The sequence below is a fragment of the Carettochelys insculpta genome, chromosome 1 (assembly GCF_033958435.1).
Source record: "Carettochelys insculpta isolate YL-2023 chromosome 1, ASM3395843v1, whole genome shotgun sequence".
In the NCBI taxonomy this organism is placed as follows: Eukaryota; Metazoa; Chordata; order Testudines; family Carettochelyidae; genus Carettochelys; species Carettochelys insculpta.
Window position 1 is genome coordinate 328636972 of NC_134137.1, and position 27132 is coordinate 328664103.

Consider the following 27132-nt stretch of genomic DNA (forward strand, 5'->3'; position numbering starts at 1 on the left):
GCTGTTGTCAGGAAATGTGCTGTGTAGACATTGTACTGTTGGTGAAAGCCCCCTTTGTTGGCAGCCTCTTGTCCCTGATTTTTTCCAGGGATAAGAGGCTGCCAACAAAGGGAGGTTTTCACAGTCAGAACCAAGTCTGAATGGAACATTTTCTGATGACAGTAGCCTCTGCCAGCAGGGTGATCCTGGGGGAATATGCAAATTAGCTGTGTGACTGTGCAAATGAGTGGCCATTTGCATTTTCGAGAACCCTCCTTTGCATCACGCTGCCGGCAGCACAGCTCCCTGTAGATGTCGCCTCTGTCTCTGGGGACAACCTCTACTGTTGTCAATTGGCAGGCACTGGGAATGCTAATGTAAATGAATCCAAATATCCTTGCAGCTACCTTCCTACGGTGTTTTTTGAGTTTTAAAATTTCTGACTCTGTCATATTCTATAATATTCATCACAGAAGTGTGAGGGAATAATAAAGTGATTTGAACACTGGCTTGTTTCCTTTCCAAAATTTGAAGTTTGAAAGGGATATAATTATCACTTTTCATCATATGAGCCATAGCTTACCAAAGCCTGTAATTTGCTGATTCAGAACACAGGCACGTTTCTATTTAGCACATATGACAAGGCAAACTATCTCCAAAGTGCACGGTCGTATTTAATAAATTTTCTACATGTTTATATACAAGTCAGTAACAAAATTCAAATATTATAACCCTATCTTCCTCACTTTAGAGCAAAGCTTCCAACCCTTTGCATATACTGTAATTGTTCAAGAAGTCGAACACAGTGAGTATAGCTACTGAAGTAGCAAGATGTCTTCCACAGAGAAAACTGTTACATATAAAAAAATGCAAGTAAATAAAAATTTGAGAGTGAGAAAATCCCCAGATCTCCCACATCTACTCATCTTTGGTTCTTAATTATGATTTGACAAGTTTGAAGCCTTGTCCTGTGTCCAGCACTGTAGGAAGAAACCAATTCATTTTTAATCTTTTCAAGCATCTAAAACAAGCCTTACAGACCCAGAACAGATTGAGATCACAAAACCAGTTTGCCAAATGCACCAATGGATAGGTCATACGAGGGAAGTACATCATCCAGTGTTTGGCAACATCACTTCCTGTTGGCAAATGTAGAGTATAGTCACTCCAGCGTTTTGACACACCATACACTGCTTTCACTGCACGGCCCTTTTCAGACCAGCTGATGCTATTGTCAGGGTTACAATTGTATTCAACCCATTCTCTGGTAAAGTCACCAAGCTGTGGTGGGTCTGATTCCTCGATGTCTACTGCGCTAGCAAATTCTGCTCCTTGTACTGCAACATACAGATCATTTACTTTTCTTACGTCTTTAACCCAAGGCTGGGAGTTCTCACAGTCCAACACAATTATCAGTCGTGAACAAAACGAACCATTCTTCTCTCTCCACCATTCCAAAAGTGTGTCAAGCCGTAATGCATCACCACCTGCAGGAGAACAGAAAAATTGTGTACTTTGCTTCAGTAATTAATAGTAAGCCTGACTGAACACCTTGTATAAAGGTGGCAGGTTTTTCAGCTGTAGGTAGATGCTAACTAATACAGCCAACTCAATGCTGTAGATGCAGTCATAAACTCATCCTTGTTATAAGGGAGGCAGGAGCAAATTCCTACTCTATTGTGAAACAAATGAAGCATGATACCAAGGCAGGTCTTCAGACTGCCTCTCTGAGAATGACTGTCAGTTGTGCAGCTCAGTCCTTCCTGGTTGAGGGCCTGATGTCCCTGCAGATTTAGCCATGGTCTTTCCAATAAACTTCCCCCAAGCACCTGAGAGAGGATATACAGGGCTTGAAACCAGGTGACTGAGGCAAGCCCTAGACCCAGAGAAGATGACGACCCTGCTAGCCAAGTGCGGATGCATCTGAAACACTTAAGTCCTAAAACTAACAACTATTTACACTAAAGACTGGAGAAAATGACTCAAAGATTAATTCCCTCAGCAATGAGAGGTTCTAGCAACCATCCTGGGCAGAAAGAAGGAACTGAAGTAAAGTGGGTAGGCAGCAGTATTCCCTGAGCAACCACCAGTAACAATTCAAATGCCACCCAGCTGATTAGCCAAGTGCCCACAGCTGGAGGCTGGTATCTCTCCCAGTGGTGCACATCTGCATAACAAAACTTATTCTGCACATGGATGGAAAGAATTAGAGGGAACATTGGTAGATAGGGCTCTTTATACCAGTGTTATGAGCAGCTGGCACCAGCAACAGCTGGAGTCAACCTAATGAACAACACCGGAGGAAAAACTTCTGACAACTGCACTCAGGGCATGCACACACCTACAAACAAATGGGCACATGCAAGCACTCCGAGAAGAACAGCTAAGCAAGGGCCAAAGCATGAGCGGTAGCTTACATTGTTTTGTATAAGTAAATCCAAACCTCAGAATGGGGCACTTTTTAAACCTATACAATATGCCCTGCCCCTTGGAGGGCACAATTAATAAGCCACCTGGCTCATACCCCACCATAATCGCAGGTCAAATGTATTTGACGAGGCAGAACATTGACAGATTTACTCCAAAGGCAGAAAAAAATGTTTCTGTGAAGTTAAAAAATAAACGGATTTTAAGTTACAGATCATCAAAAAGTTACTATGATTTGAATTTTTGTTTTTTTTTCCTGATGTCTGGCTCCCTCTTGCTCAAAAACTATTACCCATAACTGCTTCAGACTTTCAAAGTTAACATTTTGGATTGCTTTTGGCCCATTATATGTAATGGGTAATGCTACTCTGTACACCTAAGAAAAAGCAGTCTATTTCTTGAAGAGCATAAGGAAAGTATCCTGATAACATTTGCATGTAAAACTGCACTGACTTCAGCTGGACTGCTCACATGATGAACACGATTCACACGTTTGCAGATTAGATATATAATATTAAGGAACTGAGACTGAAAATGTGGCCTAGTTTTTTTTAAAAAGTTCATTTTTAATATACTAAAGTCCCATTAGTAGAAATAGGTAAAGAAATTAGATTTTTAAAGCCGATATGAATTTTAACCTAGCAACGCCCCTTTAGTAACCATTTGCACCAAGGAGTCTGAGTATTTTTAAATTGTGTTTAAATTCTTTGAATTTATATACAAAATATTTTGAAAAGTATCACAATTTGGAGATCAGATAAATCATTTAGTACATCAGTCAGGAGGTAACAAATTCAAGTATTAAAAGCTGAAGGCTGAAATATGAATGTCGAGATCTTATTTAGGAAGTAATTCTGCCCTGACAGTGTAGTTTTATTTGATTTCTGAAACATACACATTTGTTGTATAAGAATTTATAGCAATTTAAACTGAATTTAATTTAATGCTCTGCTAGATATGATCAAAGCCATGAAAGTAATTTATCTGCACTCTGTTTACAAGTACATTGCAGTCAGGAAAAGTGACTTCTATCTTTTAAAATTTGTTTTACATTCAGGTTTTACGTTGAAGGCACAGGTAATCTATCATGGGAAAGCCAGTTCATTTACAGCCTATACTCCTGAGGGAATTCTGCACCAAAAATTAAAACTCTCTCACACAGTATTTTAAAGTTATGCAAAATTCTGCACATTTTGCCAAAACACTATAATTACTTCATTTTCAATTATTTGCTGACAAGTATTTTGAAATAAATGACAAAAATAATTGAAAATGGTGAGATTATATTATTGTCTTTCTGCATTACTCGGACAAAGACATAAGCAGAATTTGGCAGAATTTTAATTTTTTTGGTTTGTGTGGCACAGTCTGGATACAAGGTGCTCTGGGGCAGGAGAAGAGGGGAATCTGGAGGCAGAAGGGCTGATTGTGGGTTCTGGGTATAGGCGGAATGGGATTCTGCAGAGGAGTCCAGGTAAGGGTAATTACAACTCAATGGGCAGAGGCTGGGGGAGTGGGCAACCAGGTGTCTGAGCTGTCAAGGAGGGAGTAGCAACCACTGGCACAGCTTCTTTGCTTCCCTGCAGAAACCATGTTCTTCAAGGAGGCAATGGGAATCAGTGGTGGGCAGGGTGTACATGTGCCTTCGGCTGCTGCACTGCAGTGGTACAGAATTCTCTGGGGAGCAAACCTCGCTGAGAGTACAGAGTGACAAATGTTTTTTCTTGGTTTGAAACTGTAATAAGTAGCTATAAATAAGATTTACTGTCGCTTCAAACCTGAGCACATTTTACAGTATAACATTTGCTTACGTCTCTTTAATATTTTAATTACTTTGTAGAATTTGATCAAGTTGTATGAAGACAAACAGCTGCTGCAACTAGTAATTTCTTCCTGCATCCATGTGCTTATTTCATTTATATGTAAGATGCCTGACACAAGTGTCCTAAGTGCTAGCCAATAAAAATAAATCCAATAAGAACTACTGCCAGCAAGACTATGTGGCCATGAATGCAGTTCTTACACCTCTCTTTGTTCAACCTAAATTCCAACTGGTCTTCTCAGAAAGTGGCAGTTTATATTAGTCATAGAGATCATAAAACACCAGAACAGGAAGGGATCTGAAGAGGGTAAGTCCAGTCCCCTACACTATCTAGATCATCACTGACCAATGTATGTTTAACCTGCTATTAAATACCTTCAGTGACAGAGATCCCACCACTCCCTATGCAATTTATTCCAGTGTCTCATCACTGACAGGAAGTTTCTTCCCAATGTCCAGCCAAAACTTCCCCGGCTGCAGCATGACTGTGAACCATTGATCACTACTCTCAGAGCAGTCATTCAACCAGTTATGAACCCACCTTATAGTAGCCCCATCTGTGTTGTATTTCCCTAGTTTACTAATAAGAATGTCATGGATGACTGTATCAAATGCTTTACTGAACTCAGGTATATCACGCCTATACTTCTCCCCTTATCCGTAAGGCTCTTTGAATGTGTAGTCAAAAGAGGTGTTCTTCTAAAACAGTGAGTGTCAAGTGATACCCCAAGGGTATATGCGATATCATTACAGTTTTCAGATCTCTGTCTTTACAAGCTACAAAAGCATTTTGCCATCTATCAATCTTGCTGCTTCCAGAGAAAAACTGCATTAAGGATGGACTTAAGGTTGCGAGTATACATTGTAAAACAGATTTACAGGAATGGAATACTCTCAAACAAACAATATAAATGAAGCAAATTCAGCATTTGTATAAAATTCATTTTCTAAAAACCAGAAATCTACTGTATATATACCCTAGTTGATGCAAAGTGGTATCATTTGCCCAGTAAATTATATCTTTTAGCCCCACTTTGCTCCAGAGCAAAGTGTCTGATTTTGGAATTTGCACTGGTGAAAATTTCTATCATTTTGACAAGACCTGAATATAAATTAAGAAAATGTACTTCCTTTCTATTTCACATTTTAAAGCCCACATGATTGTGTTTGCTACATCTCAGCATGATCATGTGCAGGAAGACAGAACTAGAGGAAGACAGTACTGTGGACCTAACTAAAAGAAAGCCACTAAGATATTTCTGATCTGCCTAATACATACAAGTGCTACCCCCACTGCCCTCAAACATATGTAAAGATCAGCCAACAACAGAGCTAGACACCAAGCTGTGGAAGAGATCTAGGGATATATAGCAGCGTAAGACTCCTTCGGCAAGTTTCACAGGCAGATAAACCGACAGCTCTAGTAATAAAGACCAAGCTTCATAGCCCAATTCTTGCCTTTTGAATTCAGTCGGTGAACGTGACCTCCCAGGCTGTTTTATTTCTCATACTTTATGCATGACCAATTAACAGTTTCTTTCATACACCATTGTGCTACTTCAAGCTTCCAACAATGAAGAAATGCCATTAGTGAGCTAATAAATACAGTAAGCCTCCTTTAAAAGGGTCATTACAGCACAAAATCTACAGTGCCACTGCTGTGTTACCTCATTGTCTAAGCTCCCAGAAGATACTACTTTATCTGTCCAAGTGTTAACATTTCATTGTCGTCATCTCTATGAATCTGCTCTGGAGGTCAGCGGATGGAACAGATTAGAGGAGCAAATGACTGTTCCATCTGCCACAAAACATCACTGTCAGATAAACTATGCACAATTACATCATCAAGTACCCTTCAGCTTTTACAGCTGGCTGCATTCAGAAGTTTTATCCAGCAAGAAATTCAAGGTACACACCATGGTTTACCAAGATCTCACAATGGGAAACTGATCATGAAAGTCATTCATGACAAATACTAATTGTCTGATCCTTTTGTCTGTGTGGCTTTACACTGTTTCTGCATGTAAAAACTGGAGGTGTGCCAAAATGAAAAGCATTTAGGGGTAACCCAGCAGAGACTTCCTCAGGAAAATTCAAATCCTCTGAAATTGTTTTGCCATAGCTTCTAAATTCCTTCACTCTTTCTATATTTTAGTTTTTATCATGTTACCTCTTTTTTGTAAAAAACGGCACATTCAATATGTTGGTGTTCACTGTAAAGTAAAGACAAAGCTTACTTTGAAGACATCCTAATTGCACAAACTGACAAAGGTGCAAAAAATTAAGTAGCAACGCCTTTGAAGAAAAAAGAGCTTTAAAAGCATGTAAGATATATCTACACCACGTGTTACAGCAGCAGAGCTGCATATACCTCCTTAGCACTATAAAATACATGTTCTACACCCAACAGCAGGGTTTTTTTCGGTTGCTATAGAAAGTTCACTCCCTCAAGAGATGAGGAATTGTAGCATGTCTGCACTGGACTTAAATCAGATAAGAAAAATCCACATCTGCGAAACGTAGTTAATCCCTGACTCATGCAGCTAGGTTGACCTAAGTTTTAGGTGCAGACTAGACCTCCATGTTAACAGGGATCCACATTCTGCATCCAAAACTGAGTGTCTGACTCAATGCAGCAATTTCAGTAGCCTACTTTCATGACACTAATAGCTTCCATCAAACAGTTCTTTGATCTATAATTACAGAGGCGCTGGAAGCGGTTTCTGCTAATGTAGGTGGCAGAAGTATAGCATGCTCCCATTTTCCCCCTTCCAGTGCTGCAATGTCCCCCAAAATCAACAGGGTTCTTGCCACTGATGTCTAGAATATTTACCGAAATTTTGGAATTGATTGGAGGCAGTGTTCAAAGGATATACAAACAAATGTCACCAATTTGAGTGTATGCAGAGCTTGGCAAGGTTGACCAACAAAACCTGTATTAAATGGTTAATAAGATGAACAAAATCATCTTCCCGGGCATTTTTTAATTAATATAGGTAAGATTACCGAAGACTTCTGAAGAATTCATTAAGATTCATATAGCTTCTTGATGAACCTGGAACATTCCATTTAGACACATATATTTCACCTAGTTGTTGCTATCATAAGACTTCTTTCATTTTTATAGTGGCTATTAAAACTGTACATTCATAAATACTCTTATGTCTGTAGATGACTTTCAATTTGACAGCTTGATACCACTGACTTCAGCCATTTACACCTCTTGTTTTTAGAACTACAATGCTCATATGCACGTGTAGCTGTGCACATGAAACTTGAGTTTTAATAATAGCACGCCATGATTCTATAACAATAATGCAATAATTATCTACTTATAGGTTCTATAAATGAAAAAAATTCATCAAGAGCTCCAAATGCTGATTACCTGCTAGTGCCCATTCACCAGTGCTGTGGGAATGACCACTATAATATAAAACGTAAGTATCGTGTCTGGGGCCATCTGCAGTCCGAAGTTCAAGAAAAGATTTCAGCTTAGAATGAAGTGTGTCGAAAGAAAGTCCACTTGTAGAATAGTCACAGCCATATGTCTCAATCATATGATATGCAAAAAATCTCTGGATGGTATTGAGCATGCCTGTAGACCTCAAATTTAACTCTTGTACATGCTCAGGAGGAAGAAGTGTTGGTTGACCATCAGGACTAAAACAGAAGACAAAAGGTTATATTTTATTGCTGAATTTATCACATACTTATAACTGGTAAAATCAGTTCTCTCTATGTGTGGAACATTTTGTTTTTTCTAGATATTCAAGTGTTTAAGTATTATGTTGGAATACTTACTGGAGGGCTTGAAATCAAAATGCTAGACTGTAAATTGCCTATAAAAGTGATTTTGCAAGTCACATGAGCTTATATGACAGTAAACACATCACAAAAGGCACTTAAAATTCTGTCCCCCAAACCAGCAAGGGTTGGGAGCACTCCAGAGGCTCCGCTCGGCTGCTGTGTGTGAAAAAGCCTCAAACATCACTTTCCAGCAGTATCTTTCAACCACTTCAGTAACTGGTACTGCAAGACTTGAGAGAAAAATGTATCAAAACGTTTTGAGTAAGGTTGTAGTGATGCACAAACTGCAGAATGAAAATGTGATTTGCTCTGATCTTAACATAACAGCAAGCAAAAGAGAAGTGATCTGGGTGCACATTTGCTCCACTGCTTTTGTTTGAAATAATTTTTTTAATAATAGTATACTTGTTTACCATGTTTATAGCCAAACTGCTCTGGTTCTGCATCTCACTGTAATGGGACCTAAACAGGCTTATATTGCACCGATATAACTGTATTGAAGTAAAGACAATATTAATATTGCTTATGCTTTATCTGAACAATTAAAGAAGGGACTTATTAACTGAACTTCACTGTTATTAAGAAAGGGTAACATGCCAGTACCTCACAATGTTTTTCAAGACCTACTCCATTTTCTTCATGGATAAACTAAACAGACAGAGACAGAATAATTTAACGTAATGCCGAAACTGGATTATTGCTAAGGACAAAAAAGGTAATATTTAGGACCTACCAAATTTACAACCATGCAAAACACATGATAGACAACGAAATCTGACATCCTCCCTGAAGTTTGGATTTTTGTGTGCTTTTACTCCATATTACACAGAGTTCACAGGGTAGACCAGTTTCTCAAATTGAGGGTCCTGACCCAAAAGGGAGTCGTAGAAGGATCACAGGGTTAATTTAGGAGGGTCATGGTATTGCTACCCTTATTCTCTGCTGCCTTCAGAGCTGGGCTTCTGGAGAGCAGTAGTTGTAATGTTCGCTGGGTGACCAGCTCTGAGGGCAGCACCCTGCCAGGAGCAGCACAGAATTAATGGTGGTAATAGTATACCTGTCAGCCTTACTTCTGTGCTGCTGCTTTCAGAGTGTGATGGCTGCTGACTAAGTGTCCAGCTCTGCATGTAGCAGTGCAGAAGTAAACGTGGCAATACCATACCATGCCATGCCATCCTTACTTCTGCCCTGCTCCTGGTGGTAGCTCTGCCGTCAGAGATTAATTCCCAGCCAGCAGCCACCACTCTTCGTCTGCCTAGCTCCGAAGGCAACGATGCTGCCAGCAACTGCACAGAAGTTAGGGTAGCAATATCATAATCCTTATGCAATAAACTGGTGGCCCCCTCCCACACACAAGACTTCATTTTGGGACAGGACCCCTTCAGTTACAACACCACGGAACTTCAGATTTAAATATGTGAAATCATGACATTAACCATTTTAAAAATTCTGTGACCATGAAATTAACCACAATGAACTGTGAATTTGGTAGGACTCTAGTGATATCATTTCTACTATAATTTAAATGTACTATATGTTTTGTAAACTCTCACAATTATAGTCCAATTGAGATATTATGCCCTCAGTTTGGTGGCTGCAGAATGTGTGCAGCTGAGAACATTATAAGAACAAAGCTCAGGGAGTTGAGGTAAAAACAACGAGAAGTCCCGTTGTACCTTATAGACTAACATTTTTTGGACTGTAAGCTTTTGTGGGCAAAGACCAACTTCGTCAGATGGGATTTGAGGCACCATTGATGATTCTGTTCTAAGTGGAGAAGATGCAACAATGTATAAAAAGACAAATTCATCCTACTGTGATCATTCTGTCACAGGAGCTCTAGTAGTTTTAACTCCCATATTGTCCTGGTAATTCTCTTAGGTTACATCTACAATAGAATTTTGTCAACAAGACTTGCGAAGCCTCAACACACACTAGAAATGCATTCGAACTAGGCACTTTTGTTGGCAGCTTTCTGCCTCTCTCCCACAAGGCACAACACACTTCCTTGACAGAATCTATGGACAAAAAAGCTGTGTGGATGCTCCAGGGGGCCTTCTGTTGACAGACAGGGCTTCTGGGTCACCGGGCAGCCCTGTCTGCTATGCTTCTGGCTGGCTGTTCCATCGAGAGAGCATCCAGGCATCTGTTGTGAACACGTCCAGGCAGTCCGGTTATTCTCTGTTGACAGAGTAATCCACTTTTGTGTGTGGCCACAATCTGTCAACAGAAGTTTTACCGGAAGATATCTTCTGACTGTAATGTCTGTCGACAGACTGCTGTAGTGTAGACATAGCCTTAGTGTTAAAATTTGCAGTTGGGAACAGAGGACTAAACCTCTGGACCATCTCTTTCATCTAGAGTGCAAAACAACTGCCATTTACTTTCAGAAGGTTCACCACTAAACCCAGAGACCTGTGCATCCCTACTGGCAGTACGTCGCATCCATGGAGACATACGTTTCTTTCAAGCTAAGACTAAGTCCCACCAAGTCTCCTGGATACCATAGCTCATGTGTTCCTCAGAGACCACCCAGGTCAGGAATCTTCCAAACCACAAGGGAGGAAGCAGCATATATCACTCCACTTCTGAAATTACTTGTCCCCTACAAAGTCCCAGCTGAGGGGCTTCTGTTGAGTCAGCAGAAGGGCACAGCATAACGACAAAGCAGCAGCTTCCTCACCACCCGGCATAATCCATGGATGCAAACTCTCTTTATACAGGTAAGCAGGTGTGGGAGCATGATGACCAGCATATTCCCAGAAGTGATTGGTAATATGTAAAAGCTTCTACTGAAAACCTATTTATTTATATTATTACTTTAAGCACCAACAGAAAACCAGCTGAAGAGTGAAATTTTTCATGTGTACAGCATTTTCAAACAATTTTCATAGTATCTACTTTCTTTTTTCTTCCCTCTTCTAAAAAAACCCACCAACTCCTACTCCACAAAGCCCCTTCTGCTCCCAGATTTCTCCTTGCTCATTAAATACACAGCTGTAGCAAGCTGGACAGTTTGCACACACATTCTAACTTGCAATCCCATTTCCATGGAAACTCAAGAAGATATGCATTTCATGAGTTCTGTTGGGTCATTTTCAAGATAAAGCTTTTATAAAGGATTTAAATGATACAAATAAAAATGGGATTAAAATTGGACATTTTTAGAAGGTATTTGTTGCTGTATAAACAGGCAAATGATTAGCAACAAAGGGAAAAATATGCAATCTTTATTTTGAAAATACAAATTGCTGTAAATACATAGGTAGTATGTAATTTGTTAGTCAGATAAATCATTCTAATGCAGTTCATAAAGTAGTGCTGAACATGAGTTCACTGCCTGCTTAGATTAAGTCTCTTTACATAAAATATCTGCACTGACTCCAAAATCTAAGGTCCTTCCCCTGAAACATATATCGCATGAAATCTGCAGTCTCTTTCATGCAGTACATTTTGTAGAACTGAGGCTTAGCATACTTATTGGCTTCTCAAAAGAAAGCCAAACATATGAAGTGTTGTGGGAGAGCTCTTTCTCGGGGTGTGTGTGTCCATGTGAGACAGAAAGAGTGTGTGTGATTCCTCTCAGCGGTGGGCTGGGGGAATTCCTCTCCCCCAGGAATTCCCCCACGTGCCTCCATTTTCTGTCCCGCTGCACATACCTACCCCGATCTGAGCAGGAAGATACACCCTGCCTCCTTGACAAGAGCCTCAGTCTCTGGTAGCCACTCTGGCATGGTGACAGCAGGTCAGACATCCAGCTCAGTTTCTCCCCAAAACCTTGGAGGCCCGGAAGGATTGTTCACTATATTGGGCAGAGATTCCCCACTCTTCAGCTCTGTATCTATGAGGCCTCCCTCCTGGTGTTTGTCCATGTTTACACCACCCAGCTGTGAGCAGCACACCTGCTTCCCACACCTCCTACTGCGTGTGCCCCTCTGACTCAAGGGGAAGCTTCTAACAGGTACTGGCAGGCCCTTGATTAGCCCCAGGTGCCCTAATTATCCTGAAGTAACCCCTGCTCAACTACCAGAGGGAAGGGGCCTGCTTATGCTGGGGCTCTATATACACACCTGCTTTCTACTACCCTTCTATATCATCTGACCTGACCTTGTCACAGTATTTAAATATTATTTTTGGAAGGTAAGGAACAGTAGGAGAATGGGCATTAAAACACAGCCCCATCTAATATGTGAACTAGTATTTCATAGCTGAAAAAGGCAAGCTATACCACTTTGTTGCCTCACATGTGTAAGAGCTGCACTAATTACAATACAAAGTTGCAACGTGCATACATTTACCATGGCAAATATACCTGCAGAAGTTGGTGGGAATCACAACAGCATATCCAACACATGTTCCTCCCAAGCAGTTCCCCAGTTCATGGAAAAGTCCATGAGCCATGGACTCCAGAGGTAAAACAATCAGAAACAAGCTCATGAAGATCCCATTCTTTGGCTAAAAAGGAAATAGATGTATTTATGTATTATGAAATCGACTTACAAATTCAAATGAAAGAGTTATGCTTAGGGGACAGTTAGGATTTCTTTAAAAAATAATTAACGCAGGATTATTGGAACAAATCTAATTTGGTGCTGAAACGTGGGGTGCAAGTTATTATATCCTACTTCTCTGCATCACACGGATAATGCGAGGATAAAGACATTTAATAAATGCGGTTTGACATCTACTGATAAAATATACTATGTAAGAGCTAGCTACCAACATCAGTTTATCATGTCCCCCAAAATCCTAAATCTCATGTGAACTCTAAAGCTCTGTCTACACTACAGTGGGGATGTTTAAGATTGAGTCACTGGTAGTCGATTTAGTGGGTCTACTGAAGACCTGCCAAATTAGCCACAGATAATTCTCGGGTCAACCCCATTACTCTATCCCAGATCAGAAGAGTAAGGGAAGTCAACAAAAGATTTTCTCCCATCCATCCTCCATGACAACTCTAGCTAAGATACGTCCACTCCAGCTTCATTACTCACGTAGTCCAAGTTGTGTACCTTAAGTCAACTTCCTGTGTTAGTGTAGACATAGGCTAAGTCAGGGTCAGCAACAAAAATATCAAGAGCAGCCATTTTTTCCCCAATTCAGTAAAAAACTCAATCATTCAAGAGCCACAATGCATGTGAATGTGAGATGATCCTTACTAACATCAAACCATACTTTTTGTAACCCCTATTTTTAGTACAGTTCACACACAATGATTTGTAACGTGGTGCATGTTTACTGCAAGACGTTCACAAGCTTTTTACATATTCTATTTCTTCACACTTTACATGTGTTTTTGTACCATTGTCTTCCTGACTTTCATTACCAAACCTTCTCTCTCTCTCTCCCCCTCTGTCTCTGCAGAATGCTAGGGGGAGTTGTCCAACGTTTCAAGATCATACATTGTTTGCTATTTAAATCTGAGTTGTTCATTTTTGAGCTTTTAGAGATTCACTGTTCATTGAAAATATTCAGGTGGGTTTTATTTATTTATTTATTTAACTTTGCAATTATAGCATTGGGAACCACAAATAAGTCCTTCAAGAGCTGCAGGTTCCAGATCCCTGGGCTAAGTTTACTTTCTTGCCTCTCCAGATAGGTGGCGTTGAGGACAGGATCTGCTATCCCTTCCTTTGTAACTATGTAAACTAATATACCAGCTGGAACAGAAGAGACTCTTACTAATAATCACAGCAAGTCCCTCTCCAGCTCTGCTCAGCAGATGCAGAAGGAAGAGGGACAGAGAACAAATGCAGTAATGTCTGGATATGATAGATGACCAGTAAACAAGGGGAAGCAAGGACCTAGGATGAAAGAGAGAAGGCATCTCACACTGGGTTAAATCATGGGGAGTGATTTCAGGGAGGAGATGAGAGGTAACAAGAATAGAGAAAAATTCAGTGGGAATGAGCATATAGACTACAAACGAAATAGTGAGCTAGAGCACATGATTCAAGTCAGGAATGAGGGAAAGACAGAGAGAAAGAGAAAGGGAAGCAAGGACACAAGACAGGGAGTGAAAGGCTAAATGAGGAGGAAGGAGAGGCAAAGACTGAATTTCTAAGTGAGTATATGGCTGTAGGGTTTGGCAAAATACTGGGAGGGGAAGAGAGAACAATGCATAGAAAGAAGACGGTAAGGGATTGAGGGAATAGAAGGAAATCAGGAACCTATGACACTGAAAAAGCCAGAGGGAAAGAAATTAAAATACGCAGTAGGAAGAAAGTGAAGTTAAAGAAAGAACAGAAACACAAATCACATATAAAGCAGCTATTTGACAGACAATTTAATGCAACAAAATCCAAACTTGTAAATATTTGTACAGACTAGCTTTGCAAACTCAGCTTAGTCCAGGAGAGTAACATATTTTCAAGTATAAGTAAAATATCACAATATCTTTATTGCCATCAAGGTAAATGGAGAATAAGCAGGTTTTATGGCAAGCTTTAATGACACTTTTGCAAGGGTGGTAGAAGTGAAATGCATGTGCACACACAAACAGTACAACCTCATCAATTCCAGACACACAAGTCTGTCTACCATTCAGTCTCCCTTTTGTCAGTGGTTGTAAGTGAGATTATCTGGATCAATCAGCTGCGTGTGCTAGTCTGGCCATGGACTAAGAATCCAATTATGCACTTACTCATATGCATAGAGCTGCTCAAGTGAATAAATTATATTACAAGTTGGAGGAATTGGGTGAAGTGGGACTAAAATCACTGACGTGTAAGTTTCTGCAGGAACAGATCCTACAGATTTTACAAGCAAGTAGATCTTCAATAAATTTATTGCTCTTGGACATTCAAAAAACAATAGGGAAGAGTGTCTGGGGATTCTTTGCTATAATTTTAAACTACATGTCCTACCTAAAACCTGCAGCCTTTTTCTCATGCAGTAGCTCAACTCCAAAACGGGGCCAACCATAAACAGCTTATTGTATTTGTCTACCCTGTAATGTGGGAAGGTCCAAAAGTTCAGGCTCCAACCCAAATCCTCAAGCCTAACTGGCAATGAAACAGGCCTATAGCCTGAGCTGTACGAGTCAGAGTTTGTTGGCATAAGACAGCGTCAAGATTTTCTTTTCTTTACCCTTCAAAATGCACACAATGTGCTTATTAATACTGAACTGACATATTTTCTCTTATATTTACCAAACAGAAAAAAAGTTGACACTTTTTCATACCAAATCAGGTAATACTGATTCTAAATTATTCTAACTGGCCAACAACATTAAATGCAATTTCTTGCATCATATGAAGCTTACCAAAATTATTTGTGTCTTTAAAAGAATATTTTAAATATATTTTAAGAGTTAGACAGTAAGAGTTGAGAATTCCCAAGGAAGGAAGAACATAAAGTTAAAATGTTGCTAAACAAGAGAATATATATTGACAATACTGGCCTTATCTAGTGAAGGATTTCTATTAATATGTAAATGGAAGTTTGCTCTTCTATTTAAAAACTTTAAGAGATTCTCAAATATTTTGACTTCTTAATATTAAACTACAACTTGAGTAGAACACATTTCATCAATTAAATATTAATTAGAAATATTATTGTGTTTAACATGTACAATGGGACATGAATGTCAGCTTTTTATACCATAAAGGCCTAAATCTGTTTAGAAACAACAAACAGACAACCTGTCATAGGAAGAAGGCATCTATCTGCTGTAGCAACTCTACAGCACGTGACTTCCAGCTCATCTGACTACCTTGCCACTGAGCTTATGTAAACTATATTAAAAATGAATCTTAGAGAGAGCGAGCACAATATTCTACCAGAGTTCTGAACTGCTGAATCAGGTTTAAGCGGTGTGTTTATACATGTGTATTGTTGCAGCTTTTAATTACTCTGACAACGTGTACAACCCCAAAAACTTCAGAAATCACTAGAAATTACTGCAGTAATATTTATAGTCCCATGCAATAAGTGACATTTCATAGTCCCTTCCTGTAACTTTCAAGTAACAAATGAGTGAACAGAAGCATATATTTGTGACCTGTTGGACAGCTTATTCTCATCTACCAGGAGACATGCTATCAAGATAGAAATATTTCTAGCAGATAATTATGAATTTGTAAACTTTGACAAATTTACTGGTTACTTTATTGTAAATACATGAATGATTTAGTTTCTCTTGGCTTGGATTCATGACTAGAATTGATTACCTGGATTATCTAGATGGGAAAATTACTAATTGATTCACTACCTTTGTCTTTGATACAGCAGTTATTCCTTCCTGCCCCAGCTGAAGAGACAAATACACATCTCCTCTGCTAGATGGCAATGATGTGCATCTAATTAACTAGTCACTAGTGCAATAGAAGCCCTCTAATTTCTATCATCTTAATTGAAAATAAATACAAAGATCTTGAGAAATGGGCCTCATGAACCTTCACAAGTACGAAATATCAGGATACAAGAGTAAAGCACGTCTCTTCTGAATTACAGATATCTGAAAATGTGCAATTGCAGAACTGTTTTATTTATTTTCCAAGGATAAAAAGAGCATACAGAGCTATCTCAAATTAACTCTAACCACAGAAACTATAACACTCAAATGGAAAAAAAATCAAGAACCTTCAAAGTAGCATCATATTTAGCAAGTAGTGGTCCCTAAGATTTTAAGAAAGGTTTGGACAGAACTCATCTTGGCACCTCACAAAATACCTAGTTGGTGAGCTTGGAACAAAAAGAATCACCTGACGAATAACTTGTTTTAGTGCAAACAAATTATACTTATTTATTGCAAACAAGTTATTACTACAAATGTCAGTCTGCATTGGAAATGAGGTTGATCTGAAAAAGTGGGTCTGTCCCACGAAGCTCATCACCGAATAAATCATTTTGTCAGTCTTTAAAGTGCTACATTTCTGCTGTTTTGTTGGACTACAGACTAACACATCTACCTCCGTGTTACTATTGTTTTATTGTGACAGATTTCACAAGTAACTTGTTAGTCTGTTTCAGTAAAAACAACAGTGGCACTTTAAAGACTAACAATTTGCTATGGCATCAGCATTCACAAGCTGTGACTCCATGAAATGCATGAAGTGAAAGAAAACGAAACAGATAGTAGGAATACAGAGAAGTGTTACATCAGCACTAATTCAGTTGAGATGGATGTGGATAAGGAGGTGAGAACATGCAAAGTGGAAAATTACTTTCCCATTCCCAGTCCTATTCAGACTTTTTCCTGTGGTGTCATCTTTGCACGTGACTTCCAGCTCACCAGTTTCATGTTGCAGCCTGGTTTTGAAGTTTTTTTGCTTAGGGAGGGCATCTTTCAAGCCAGTAACTGAGGCCACATGTACACAATTGACTTTTCCGTGCAAAACCGAGCTTTTAACAGGAAAAAACAACCAAAAAAAACATGGAGCATCTACAGGGTGAATGAGCTTTGTTGACAGTTTGTTTACAAAACCTGGCACATCCACTGGCAGCGTTATACCTCTCCCTGTTGAGGAGTAATGTCTCTCTTGACCCACACAGAGGCCCCTGCAGAATTCAACCAGGATTTCAACAATTTTGACCCCACCATCAATATCAGCCTGGAACATTCTACACAGAGCTCCACCTTCTGGAGACTAATGGGCAAATAAGTGATGGTTACATATACACCACCCTATCCCAAAAACCTACTGATTGCTATACTTACCTACACGCCTTCAATTTTCATCCAGAACACATCACACGATCCACTGTCAACAGCCAAGCTCTAAGATACAAATGTATTTGCTTCAATCCCTCAAAGAGAGGGACAAACAACAGGATCTCTACCAAGCATACTTAAACCTAAAATGCCCACTTGGTGAACTGAAGACATCGAATGACAGGGCCAGGCAGGTACGTGGACGTCACCTACCATAGGGCAACCTCAACAAAGAAAGCAACAGAATGGCCATTAGCCATTACCTACAGCCCCCAGCTAAAACCTCTCCAACACATCAAGTATCTATAACCTATTCTAGGTGACACCATCAGAATGGGCCTGAATAAGAACTGAGAACAGGTCTCTCATTACACTAAGTGATTTTCCACTTTAGATGTTCTCACTTCTTTATCCACATCCACCTCAACTGAATTAGCTCTGATGTAACACTCCCATCTCAGTATCATTACAACTTACTTATTTTTCTTTCACTTAATGCATCTGAAGTGAGTTGCAATTCACAAAAGCTTATGCCATAATAAAATTATTAGTCTTTAAGGTGCCACTGGCCTCCTTGTTGCTTTTGTCATAGGATAGTATAATAGAGATTCAGACTTTAGACTGGTTACCTCTGAACTCTGATGCCTCACGATCTTCAATGGAAGAATTAAATTGGCCATTAATGTTAGTGCCTCTGCTATTCTCTCTCTCTTCCTAACTACTGACATTTTTGTCAAAGCATATATTTCTTTACTTTTTAGTTGTCTTTTTAAATTAATCGTTCTGGTTTTCTGCACTCTTCTCATTCTCTGACTTTTTTAATCCCATACCAATGCATCCCCCTTCGCTTTTTCTCTACAAAGTCTCAGCTGCAGCTATATACTGATGATTTATGGGAGGAAGTGATGCAGAGGGAAACCAGAATTTCAGCCTGTAGTCTGCAAACTACCAATGTGGTTGATGCAGAGGAAAACAGTTTCTGATTTAAAAAAGTTTCCCCCTCAATCAAACGTTTCACATGAGTCAGCAATAAGAGAATCTAGGATTACATGGTCCTTTTGAATGAAAGGTAAAATAATTCTGAAAGAATGGCACGGACATTTCTGCATACTGGATTTGCTAATCCAGAGGCCAGTAACATCTGGCCTGGGTGCCAAAAGTGGCACGTGAGCCAATTTTCATCAGCATGTGAGATGGGAGCTCAGGACCATCCTTCGTCCCACATGCATGGGGGAGCTTGCTCAAAACCATGCCGCCTATGGATTAACAAAAGACCAGCTAACACAACCAACCACCACCTACACAAAGGGCCTGCAACCAAAAGAGCGAGAAGAGCCATTTTTTCAAATTCAGTTACAAAATCAATACTTCAGGAGCCCCAATGCATGTGAATACGAGCTGGTCCTTAATAAATAATGTCAAACCGTACTTTGTCACGCCTGTTTTAAAGACAGCTCAGGCGCACACACAATGATTTGCACTGGTTAAAAAGTTTAAGTTACTTTCATTCCCTCACCCCCAGGCTTAACTCTCCTCAGCTCCAAACCTGCCCCCCACATCCCCAGGCTTAACCTCCCCCCCACAAACCCATGATTAACCTGCCTCAGCCGATGAGTTCCCATAGCTGCACGCACACTGCCGCTGCTCCTCTTTTTCAGCGGGGCTGCACAGCTCCACGGGGCAAACTTAGCTGCCCTCTCCCCAAACTCTTGCGCTCACTTCCCCCACCTGCAGCGCTGCAGTAATGGAATAAATGTAATTGGTTTAATGGCTGGATCCCTCCCACTGCCCTGCTGTCCGTTAAACCAATTAAATTTAGTTCCATTTCTTCAGCACAGCAGGACAGGGGAGTCAGCGTAGGCAGTGTGCAGAGCCACAAGTTGCCGAACCCTGGCCTAAACAGTAAAGCTCTGCATCTTAACTGATTAATGAAGTTGTTCTAAATAGGACTATTAGTGACTAAAAAAAAAATACCACCAGCACTCGGACTGTATATAGAGGCCAAAAGGTCAAATTTCGTCCCTCCGCCTCGGAAAGGTTGCTGATTCCTGCTACTAAAAAGATGTAAAAACAAACAATGGTCATTTTCGACTACTTTTAAAACATCTATCTTAAACGCACTCCCACATTACTGTGGTACCAGTAACATTCACCATGCCTCAGTCTGCATCTAAATTCTTTAGCTAAGTTTACACTGGTTCTGCTTACTAAGCAAAAAGGCATTATCTTACATCCAGGCAACTCTAATGGCAAAAGATGGAAAAAAAATGTGTGGGTAGTTTGAGGAAATAATCAGAAGATACATTTTATTTTCAAATATACTTGCACATGGGGCAGTTGCAAGGGATATATTTGCAAAGTAGCATGGAAGAATTCAGACCTTTACCCTCAGTAGAGATTAATAAGAGTAACATGGTTAAATAATTGAAATACACACACACAAATATTGTCTTTTCTTGGTTTCATTAAAACTGTGTCATATGAAAAAATGTCCACAGACTTGTATATCAACATATTTCATTTTGTATTATAGGGCTATAACGTGCACGTTGTCTGCTGTGAAAATTCTGGCAAGACAGACAGTAGCTTCGTAGATTAAATAATTTCTTCCACCCTTGAATTAACCTGCCCCAGCCAACGAGTTCCAGCAGTTGTGTGCGCGCTGCCACTGCTCCTCTAACCGTGGCTTCTGCCAGGGTTAAGCCTGGCAGTTTAATAGTATCAAATTACTGCCAGTGGCCTCACTAAGTCAGTCAAAATACCAGAGTAAAAGAATCTGCTTTTGAAGCCAGCAGTTGCACTTTAAAATCTGAATTGCTCAATTGTGTCCTGGAGCTAATGCAGCGTTAGAAGGACCCTACCAAATTCAGTCCATTTTGATGGACACTAAGCAGCTGTGCTGTCTTCAAATTTGGCAGCTGCCCACCACCTCCTCCCTTCTCCTGAACACCTGTGCAGGGGAAGAGGCAGTCCTGTTCCTCTCCAACTGAGCCTGGACCAGCAGCTAGGAGCTCCTGGCTGCGCAATTCCCAGCAACACAAGGGGTACAAGACCCACACCCAGAACTTCCCCCAGCTGCTGAAAGTTCTGTGCAATGCAGCCATGGAGTTTTCAGCAACTGGGGAAGGAACCCAGAGGTAGGTCTGCTCTCTCCCTTAGAGTGGCCATGCAGAGGAAGTCCTGTGTTTCCGCAGCCCTGTGGTCTAGCACCTGGTGCCCCCTGAATGGGAGAAGCCCACAGCTTGGGCACACCTAGCCCTGCCCTAGCCTGCTCCTGCATTCCCCTCCAATAGCCAGATTTCACAGAGGAGGTCTGACTTCCCGCTCCATGATGCGATTTTCATGGCCACGAACTTAGCAGGGCCCTAATATTATATATCATAAATGTTAGAAAATAGTTCTTTATCATATCAGAAAAGGGAAAGAGAGAAAATATATTATAATTTACCTGCCAAGTTACTGCACCCAAAACAGCCGTTGCAAGGAGACTGAAAAATACTAGTTGCTCTGAAATCAAACAAAAATGACGCATTCCTTTAGAAGCCATGACACGGTCAAGGCTATTATTTTCTGTTCTGTGGGTATAATAGACTTTGTGACAGTCATTTAATTTTGTGTGAAATCCCCAAAGAGTTATAAGAAAAATAATGTGGCATATCATCCAGAAAATTCCAAAAATGGAAAAACCAGGTATAACGAAGTACCAGAGACCCAAATCACCTAATTTAAATGCTGACAGAATGAAAAAGACAAGTTCAATTACGCCAACAGAGATGACTGAAAGCCTTCTGCAAATTCTACCACGGTACAAGTAGGGCTTCCATCTTTCAGTAACAGAAAGTCCACTGAAGTAGACATCAAGAAGAGGGTCTGAAATCAGACAACTAAAGAAACATGCCAAGGCAAATGGGTTTGTCGGAATGTTTAGGGAAGGAAAAAACAATAAAGATGCCAGAGCTCCAAAAATTGCCAAGTTTGGAATTGCCAAGAAAGACTTCATCCGCAAGTCAATAATTAGCATAGCCAAGGCCACAACCAACAAGATGATACTCATAGATTTTTCAACCAGCATAGTAGTGCTTGCAATTGCGAATCCAACCAGCTCCAGAAATTCAACTGTTGTCAGCAGAGTTGGTCGATGATGGACACAGCCGCAAATCCTCTCCACTAACGCAAACAATATCCTTATACCGATGGCGGTAAGGAGCAAGTATTTGGTTGCTTCTTCTTTCACGTCATTTTTAAAAGAGGAGTTATCAAGAAAACAGAGGAGGCCAAGCAAAAATCCAAACCAAAGATTGGAAAGACTCAAACTTGCTGCTTCCATTGAAAAATAATAATAGAGTATGCTGGCAATTCCTAGAACAAAAAGCCCCAGGATAAAGATTACAAGTATTAGTGCATCTGCAGTCTTCTCCCACCTGACATAAAGGCCCAGACATATAGCAACCAGTAAGTTGATCCTGGCCAAATAGCCAAGGTATCGGATTGATGAGTGCATATTCACTTCTCTGTTTGCTTCTTCCAGCCTTGTCATTGCTGCATAGAGACAGTGACTAACACAGTAACGCAGTGATCTACACATGTAAATAAGCAATTATGGGGCTTTACCCACTCTACAGAAAGTAACTGTTTGGGTTTCATCCAAAAATGAAGTGCAGCAGTAACCTCCTGCAATGTCATTTCATCAGTAACAGTCCTGGATTATAGTAGTCCTGAAAGAAGAATGAATAGGAAATGTCAGTGCTAAATTACAAACTTTAAACATTTACTAACATACTGCATACTCTCCTTGTCCCGAAGAGTTTACAATTTAAATTAAAAATATGTAGTAAGTATAAAAATTATATGTTGAATATGGTTGAAAGTATACAATCTTTAATTGGTGGATCTTTGAAAGTTATTCAAAACCAGCATGAAATGAAATTCTCATAAATCTCATCTCATAAAAACTACTCTAATTTGAATAAAATGAGGAATACAATGTTATAATCAAATCGTGACAATACAATCTTTCCATGAACCACTTACACATTCCAGAATATTCCTATGACATTTCCATTAAATTCTAACACCTGTCAATGGACAAATTCTTAACCTTATTCCAGTAAAATACTAAAAACAAAATTTTATGAAACCTGTTAAATTGCTAACTCAGATCTGTTGATTCCATTATGATCACTCCACATTATTTTTTGTAACAAAACTAAATTAGTTTCTGGTATTCTTTACCATATTTATGTATATAGGTGCTTAATAGTCTACTTGGCTGATGAAGTATCTGGATGGTTCACAAAGATTAGTAACTTTACCCCCACAACACTTTGAGACAAAGTAGTATCATTATACCCATTTCACAGAAGGAGAACTGAGACAATGTAATTAACTGACTTGATCAGTCTCTCAGCCAGTAAATCCCCACAGATCTCCTAAACCTAAACCCAATCCCAATCCCAGGGCCTTAATCAAAAAAAAATCATCCTTTTAACCCCTAAATTACCTGTAAAAGACCAATAACTACCAAGCATCTTTCAAAGTGACTGATTTCATAAACATTAAAGTTCTACTTATTTTTACCCATGACATGAAATTAAAAGCTTTCACCAAAATAAAGACTGCTCTATTTAATATTTGATAATTATTTCATCACTTTGTAGAACATTGCATTACTGATCCAATGATATACAGTCTGGCAAATCTGTGAATATCCACTTTATATCTGCTTGTTTTCACATCTAGCTATCTGTGGCTCATTCTTGTGCACATGGATGCAGATATAATTTTGTATTTACAACCCTCAAATTTGCAGATATCCCCTGTATATCCATAGATATCCACAACTCATTTTGGCAGACAGTCCACACAGGGTTCTACCAGTGTCATTCAGCTGTCCAATTTAATTTGTTGAATCCTGTGGGAGAAAAGGGAATATGATGTTTATAGGAAATGTTTTGTGAGAAACCTGAAAATACTGCCATGGAGAACTGACCAATAGTCCGTGTAGTCTGCAGATCCTGCATTTGGCAGGAACCAGTGCTATTCTATAGTGAAAATTTCTTCCTGACCCCAAGTGATGATCTACTTGTGGCCTGAAGCAACAGGATTGACAACATTAATTTTGAATCCTAGTTAGCGTAGCTAATGTTATCTACTCTAACAATCATATTTATCTTAATATAATTGTTAAAACATGGCTATTTGTTTAGGAAATGTATTTCTTTGTATTTTAAAATGTCTTACTTTTCCTGCATTTACTTCTATCAAAAGGATATTTTAGTTATAGAGAATTGATAGTTTAGGCTGAATTCCACTCTGCACTGCTGAGACTGAATACATATTATATATAAAAATATGTAGTCTTCCCAAATTTACCGTACTTACTTAATGAAAAAAATTTCTGAGAACTTACAAGTAAATTGATTTTTTTTGTACTGTTAAGGAGCAGAGTGGCATTGTGCTACTCTCAGAAAAATACGTAACAGAGACAACAGAGGGATCACAAAAATACAAAACTAATGAGTGCAATAGCCAGTGGTCTCAGTACAAGGGAAGCCTAACAGTTTTCAAAGGTTTGGGTTTTTTTTAAATAGGCATTATGGCAAAGGAGATTACTATTAAAAACTACGTCCTTTGAGAAAGACATCTGTCAGTCCTTTGTTGCAAAAGATCTTAACAGAACAGACTCTTCCAACTTCCCATACAGTTAAAACTCACAGAAATCTCGCATACAGGCTGCATATGAAGACATTAGGTCTAATTAAGTACAGCAGGTGAGTGCTGCATTCAAAAAAAACCAGGAACACAAGTACTGAAGTTGTTTCCTAAAACATCGCAAGAAATATCCCAGAGCATTCTGGCAGGGCTCAGCACTGAGTTGTTATGACTATAAGTTCCAGGCAGGGTCAGCTCAACAGGTAAGTTTACTCTTACTTGGGACTATGGAGACACCAGCAGCAATTCAACCAATCAGCACCCTTCCTCTATAACTAATTAGCAACAACTCAAGCGTTTGTTAATTAGTTAGAGACAGGAGGAAGACTGGCCACATGCCAAGAGTTCTCCCTGGTTTCTGGCTGGCCCAGCAGCCACTACTCTGTACCCTGCAGCACCAGTCTCTGTAACAGATCCCTAAAGCGAACTGCAAACTGAAGGGCACATTCACCTATACCAGGAGGGCAAGATCCAGTCCACCACGCTGCTGGATCTGGCCTGTGGGCCATGTCAGGCACAGAGCAGCCAGCTGCAGGGGAATGTTTCACATGCTGTTCCCACCTGCTTGTAAAATATCTTCAGATTCCATTAGCCAGTATATGGCTTCTACCCGACGGAAGCTCAGAAATTTTGCTGAGGGGCAGGAGCAGCATGCAAAGCCTCCTCTCCCATGTCTGGGGCAGAGAACTACAGGCAAAAGGCACGAGTGTTGAGAAGTCCGGGTCTGCAGCAGGCAGCAAAGCTGCCACAGGGCTGCTGGGAAGGTGTCTTCCAGCCAGAGCCCAACACCCCAACCCCCTTAGCCCCCCACACGCCAACCCCACATAACCCTAACCCTCTGCCCCTGCTCCTGCACCCCAATCCTCTGTCCCAGATCACACCACCTCCCACTTTGGCTGTGGCCACACTTGGCCAAAACTTTGAAATGGCCATACAATGGGCCATTCTGAAGATTACTAATGAGGCGCTGAATTGAATATTCAGCACCTCATTAGCATTAGGACACTTCTGGATGCGGCTACACGGGGGCCCTTTTTGAAAGGACCCCACACATTTCAAAATCCCCTTATTCCCCTCAGCTGAGAGGAATAAGGGGATCTTGAAATGTAAGGGGTCCTTTCAAAAAGGACCCCACCCGTGTAGCCACGCGCAGCTGAAAGAGGCACATTTGAAGTGCTGTGGCCCAAAGTGTCCTAATGCCAATGAGGCACTGAATATTCAATTCAGCACCTTGTTAGTGATCTTCAAAATGGCCAGTTGCATAGCCATTTTGAAGTTTTGGCCAAGTGTGGCCACAGCCTTTATGTGCCAACCCAAACTCCCTAAAGCCCAGTCTCCTTCCCCAGGTCACAACTATCTTCTAAAATACCTTTAACTTGAGTTAAATCAGTGGTCCCCAAACTCTTCAGGATTGTGTCTCCCTTTCTCCCCAGTATCGTATCCTGCCACTCCTCCTCCCCAGAGCTGGGGAGTGGTGGTAACAGGGTTAAGTGGTCAGCTGCTGGGAGTGGGGCCAGGAACAGAGGTGAAGATTGAGGGTGGGGCTAAGAGTGAAGCCATACTCAAGACTGCACATTGGAGGTGGTAGAGAGCTGGGGGTGAAGCAGAACTGGGTGGTGCTCTCTCCTCTCCCCTGTGGGAAGCTGGCCTGGACTCCACTGTGCCTCCCTCTCCCACAAATGTTCCTTTGCAGCCCCCACTTTGGGGGCCTCTGCTTTAGACACTGTCTGTATAAAGAAGTTGAAGAGGTTTAACTAAAATTGGTTTTAAAAAATTGGGCCATACTAAGACAAGGCTTTTAAAGGTGTCCTGTAAAATTTGATCCACACTTCCTTCTAGGCTTAACACAACTCATTTAACACATTGTCACATATGCATTATCTACATCAGAATGTGCTAGTTAGAATACACACTAACCATCAGTGTTCCCAGATGGAGGATGCTCCGCAGCACAAAGAGCATAGGCACATACTGGGCATGGTTAACCCATCCCTGACACTTGTTCCTTTTGTGGCATGAGGGAGACCCAGGAGCACATCTACCTTGTGTGCGCCAGGTTACAGTCCCTCTTTTTGCTCCTCCAGAACCTCCTGTTGAGGTCTGGCTGCACTTCTCCCCACACCTCCCACTCCCTGCACACCCCATCTCTGACCTCACAAAGTCGCAGGACCTCCTCATCAGCCTCCTCCTGACTCTGGCCAAGATGGCCATTTATAAGACCAGGGTGGCTGGCTGGGAGGGGCAGGCAGAGGGAAGACTGTAACTGTGGGGCCTCATTTTCATTCCTTGCTCCTTTCATGCATCTGGGCAGAGTTCCTTTCGGCAGCATCCACCTGGCTCCCCCCACACCTTCAGGGAGAGTGGGTGCTGCCCCGGGCTCTCTGCTCAGTGTCCCCTTCCAGCTCCCTTGTTTTAGCCCTACGACCTCCATGCCTGTCCCTGTTTTTCTCTTTGGTTGTCCCCAGAATTTATTTGATGACTATATTTTTAGTAGATCCACCTTTGTAAAGGAGATCTTGTAGCTGTGTAGCTTGTACCTACCCACATTCTCAGTCCTCAATAGGCTGAGCGTCTTCAATGTGGGTGGTGGTCTGCTGAGCTGGTGAACAGCCTCTGGCTGCTTTTTACCTCCCCTGGGCCAGTCCCCCCCACCCACCCATCTTTTCCTGTTCGTTTGCAGGCTGTTTCGCCCCACCCACTCCAGCTAGGTGGTTGGCTGCGTGGGGGCCTT

General features: G+C 40.7%; 1 protein-coding gene across 2 annotated transcripts in view; it reads right to left on the minus strand.

The window, feature by feature from the left end:
- Nucleotides 1-249: 249 nt before the first annotated feature.
- Nucleotides 250-27132, minus strand: part of TMEM168 (transmembrane protein 168) — a 28520-nt gene continuing 1637 nt past the window's right edge. For both annotated transcript variants that reach the window (XM_075014725.1, XM_075014734.1), the window contains exons 2-5: nt 21139-22405; nt 12348-12490; nt 7614-7888; nt 250-1466 (exon numbers count right to left, since the gene is read on the minus strand). In XM_075014725.1, coding sequence (XP_074870826.1) covers nt 919-1466; nt 7614-7888; nt 12348-12490; nt 21139-22275 — 2103 coding nt within the window. In that variant the 5' untranslated portion in view covers nt 22276-22405 and the 3' untranslated portion in view covers nt 250-918. The remainder of the gene's footprint in view (nt 1467-7613; nt 7889-12347; nt 12491-21138; nt 22406-27132) is intronic.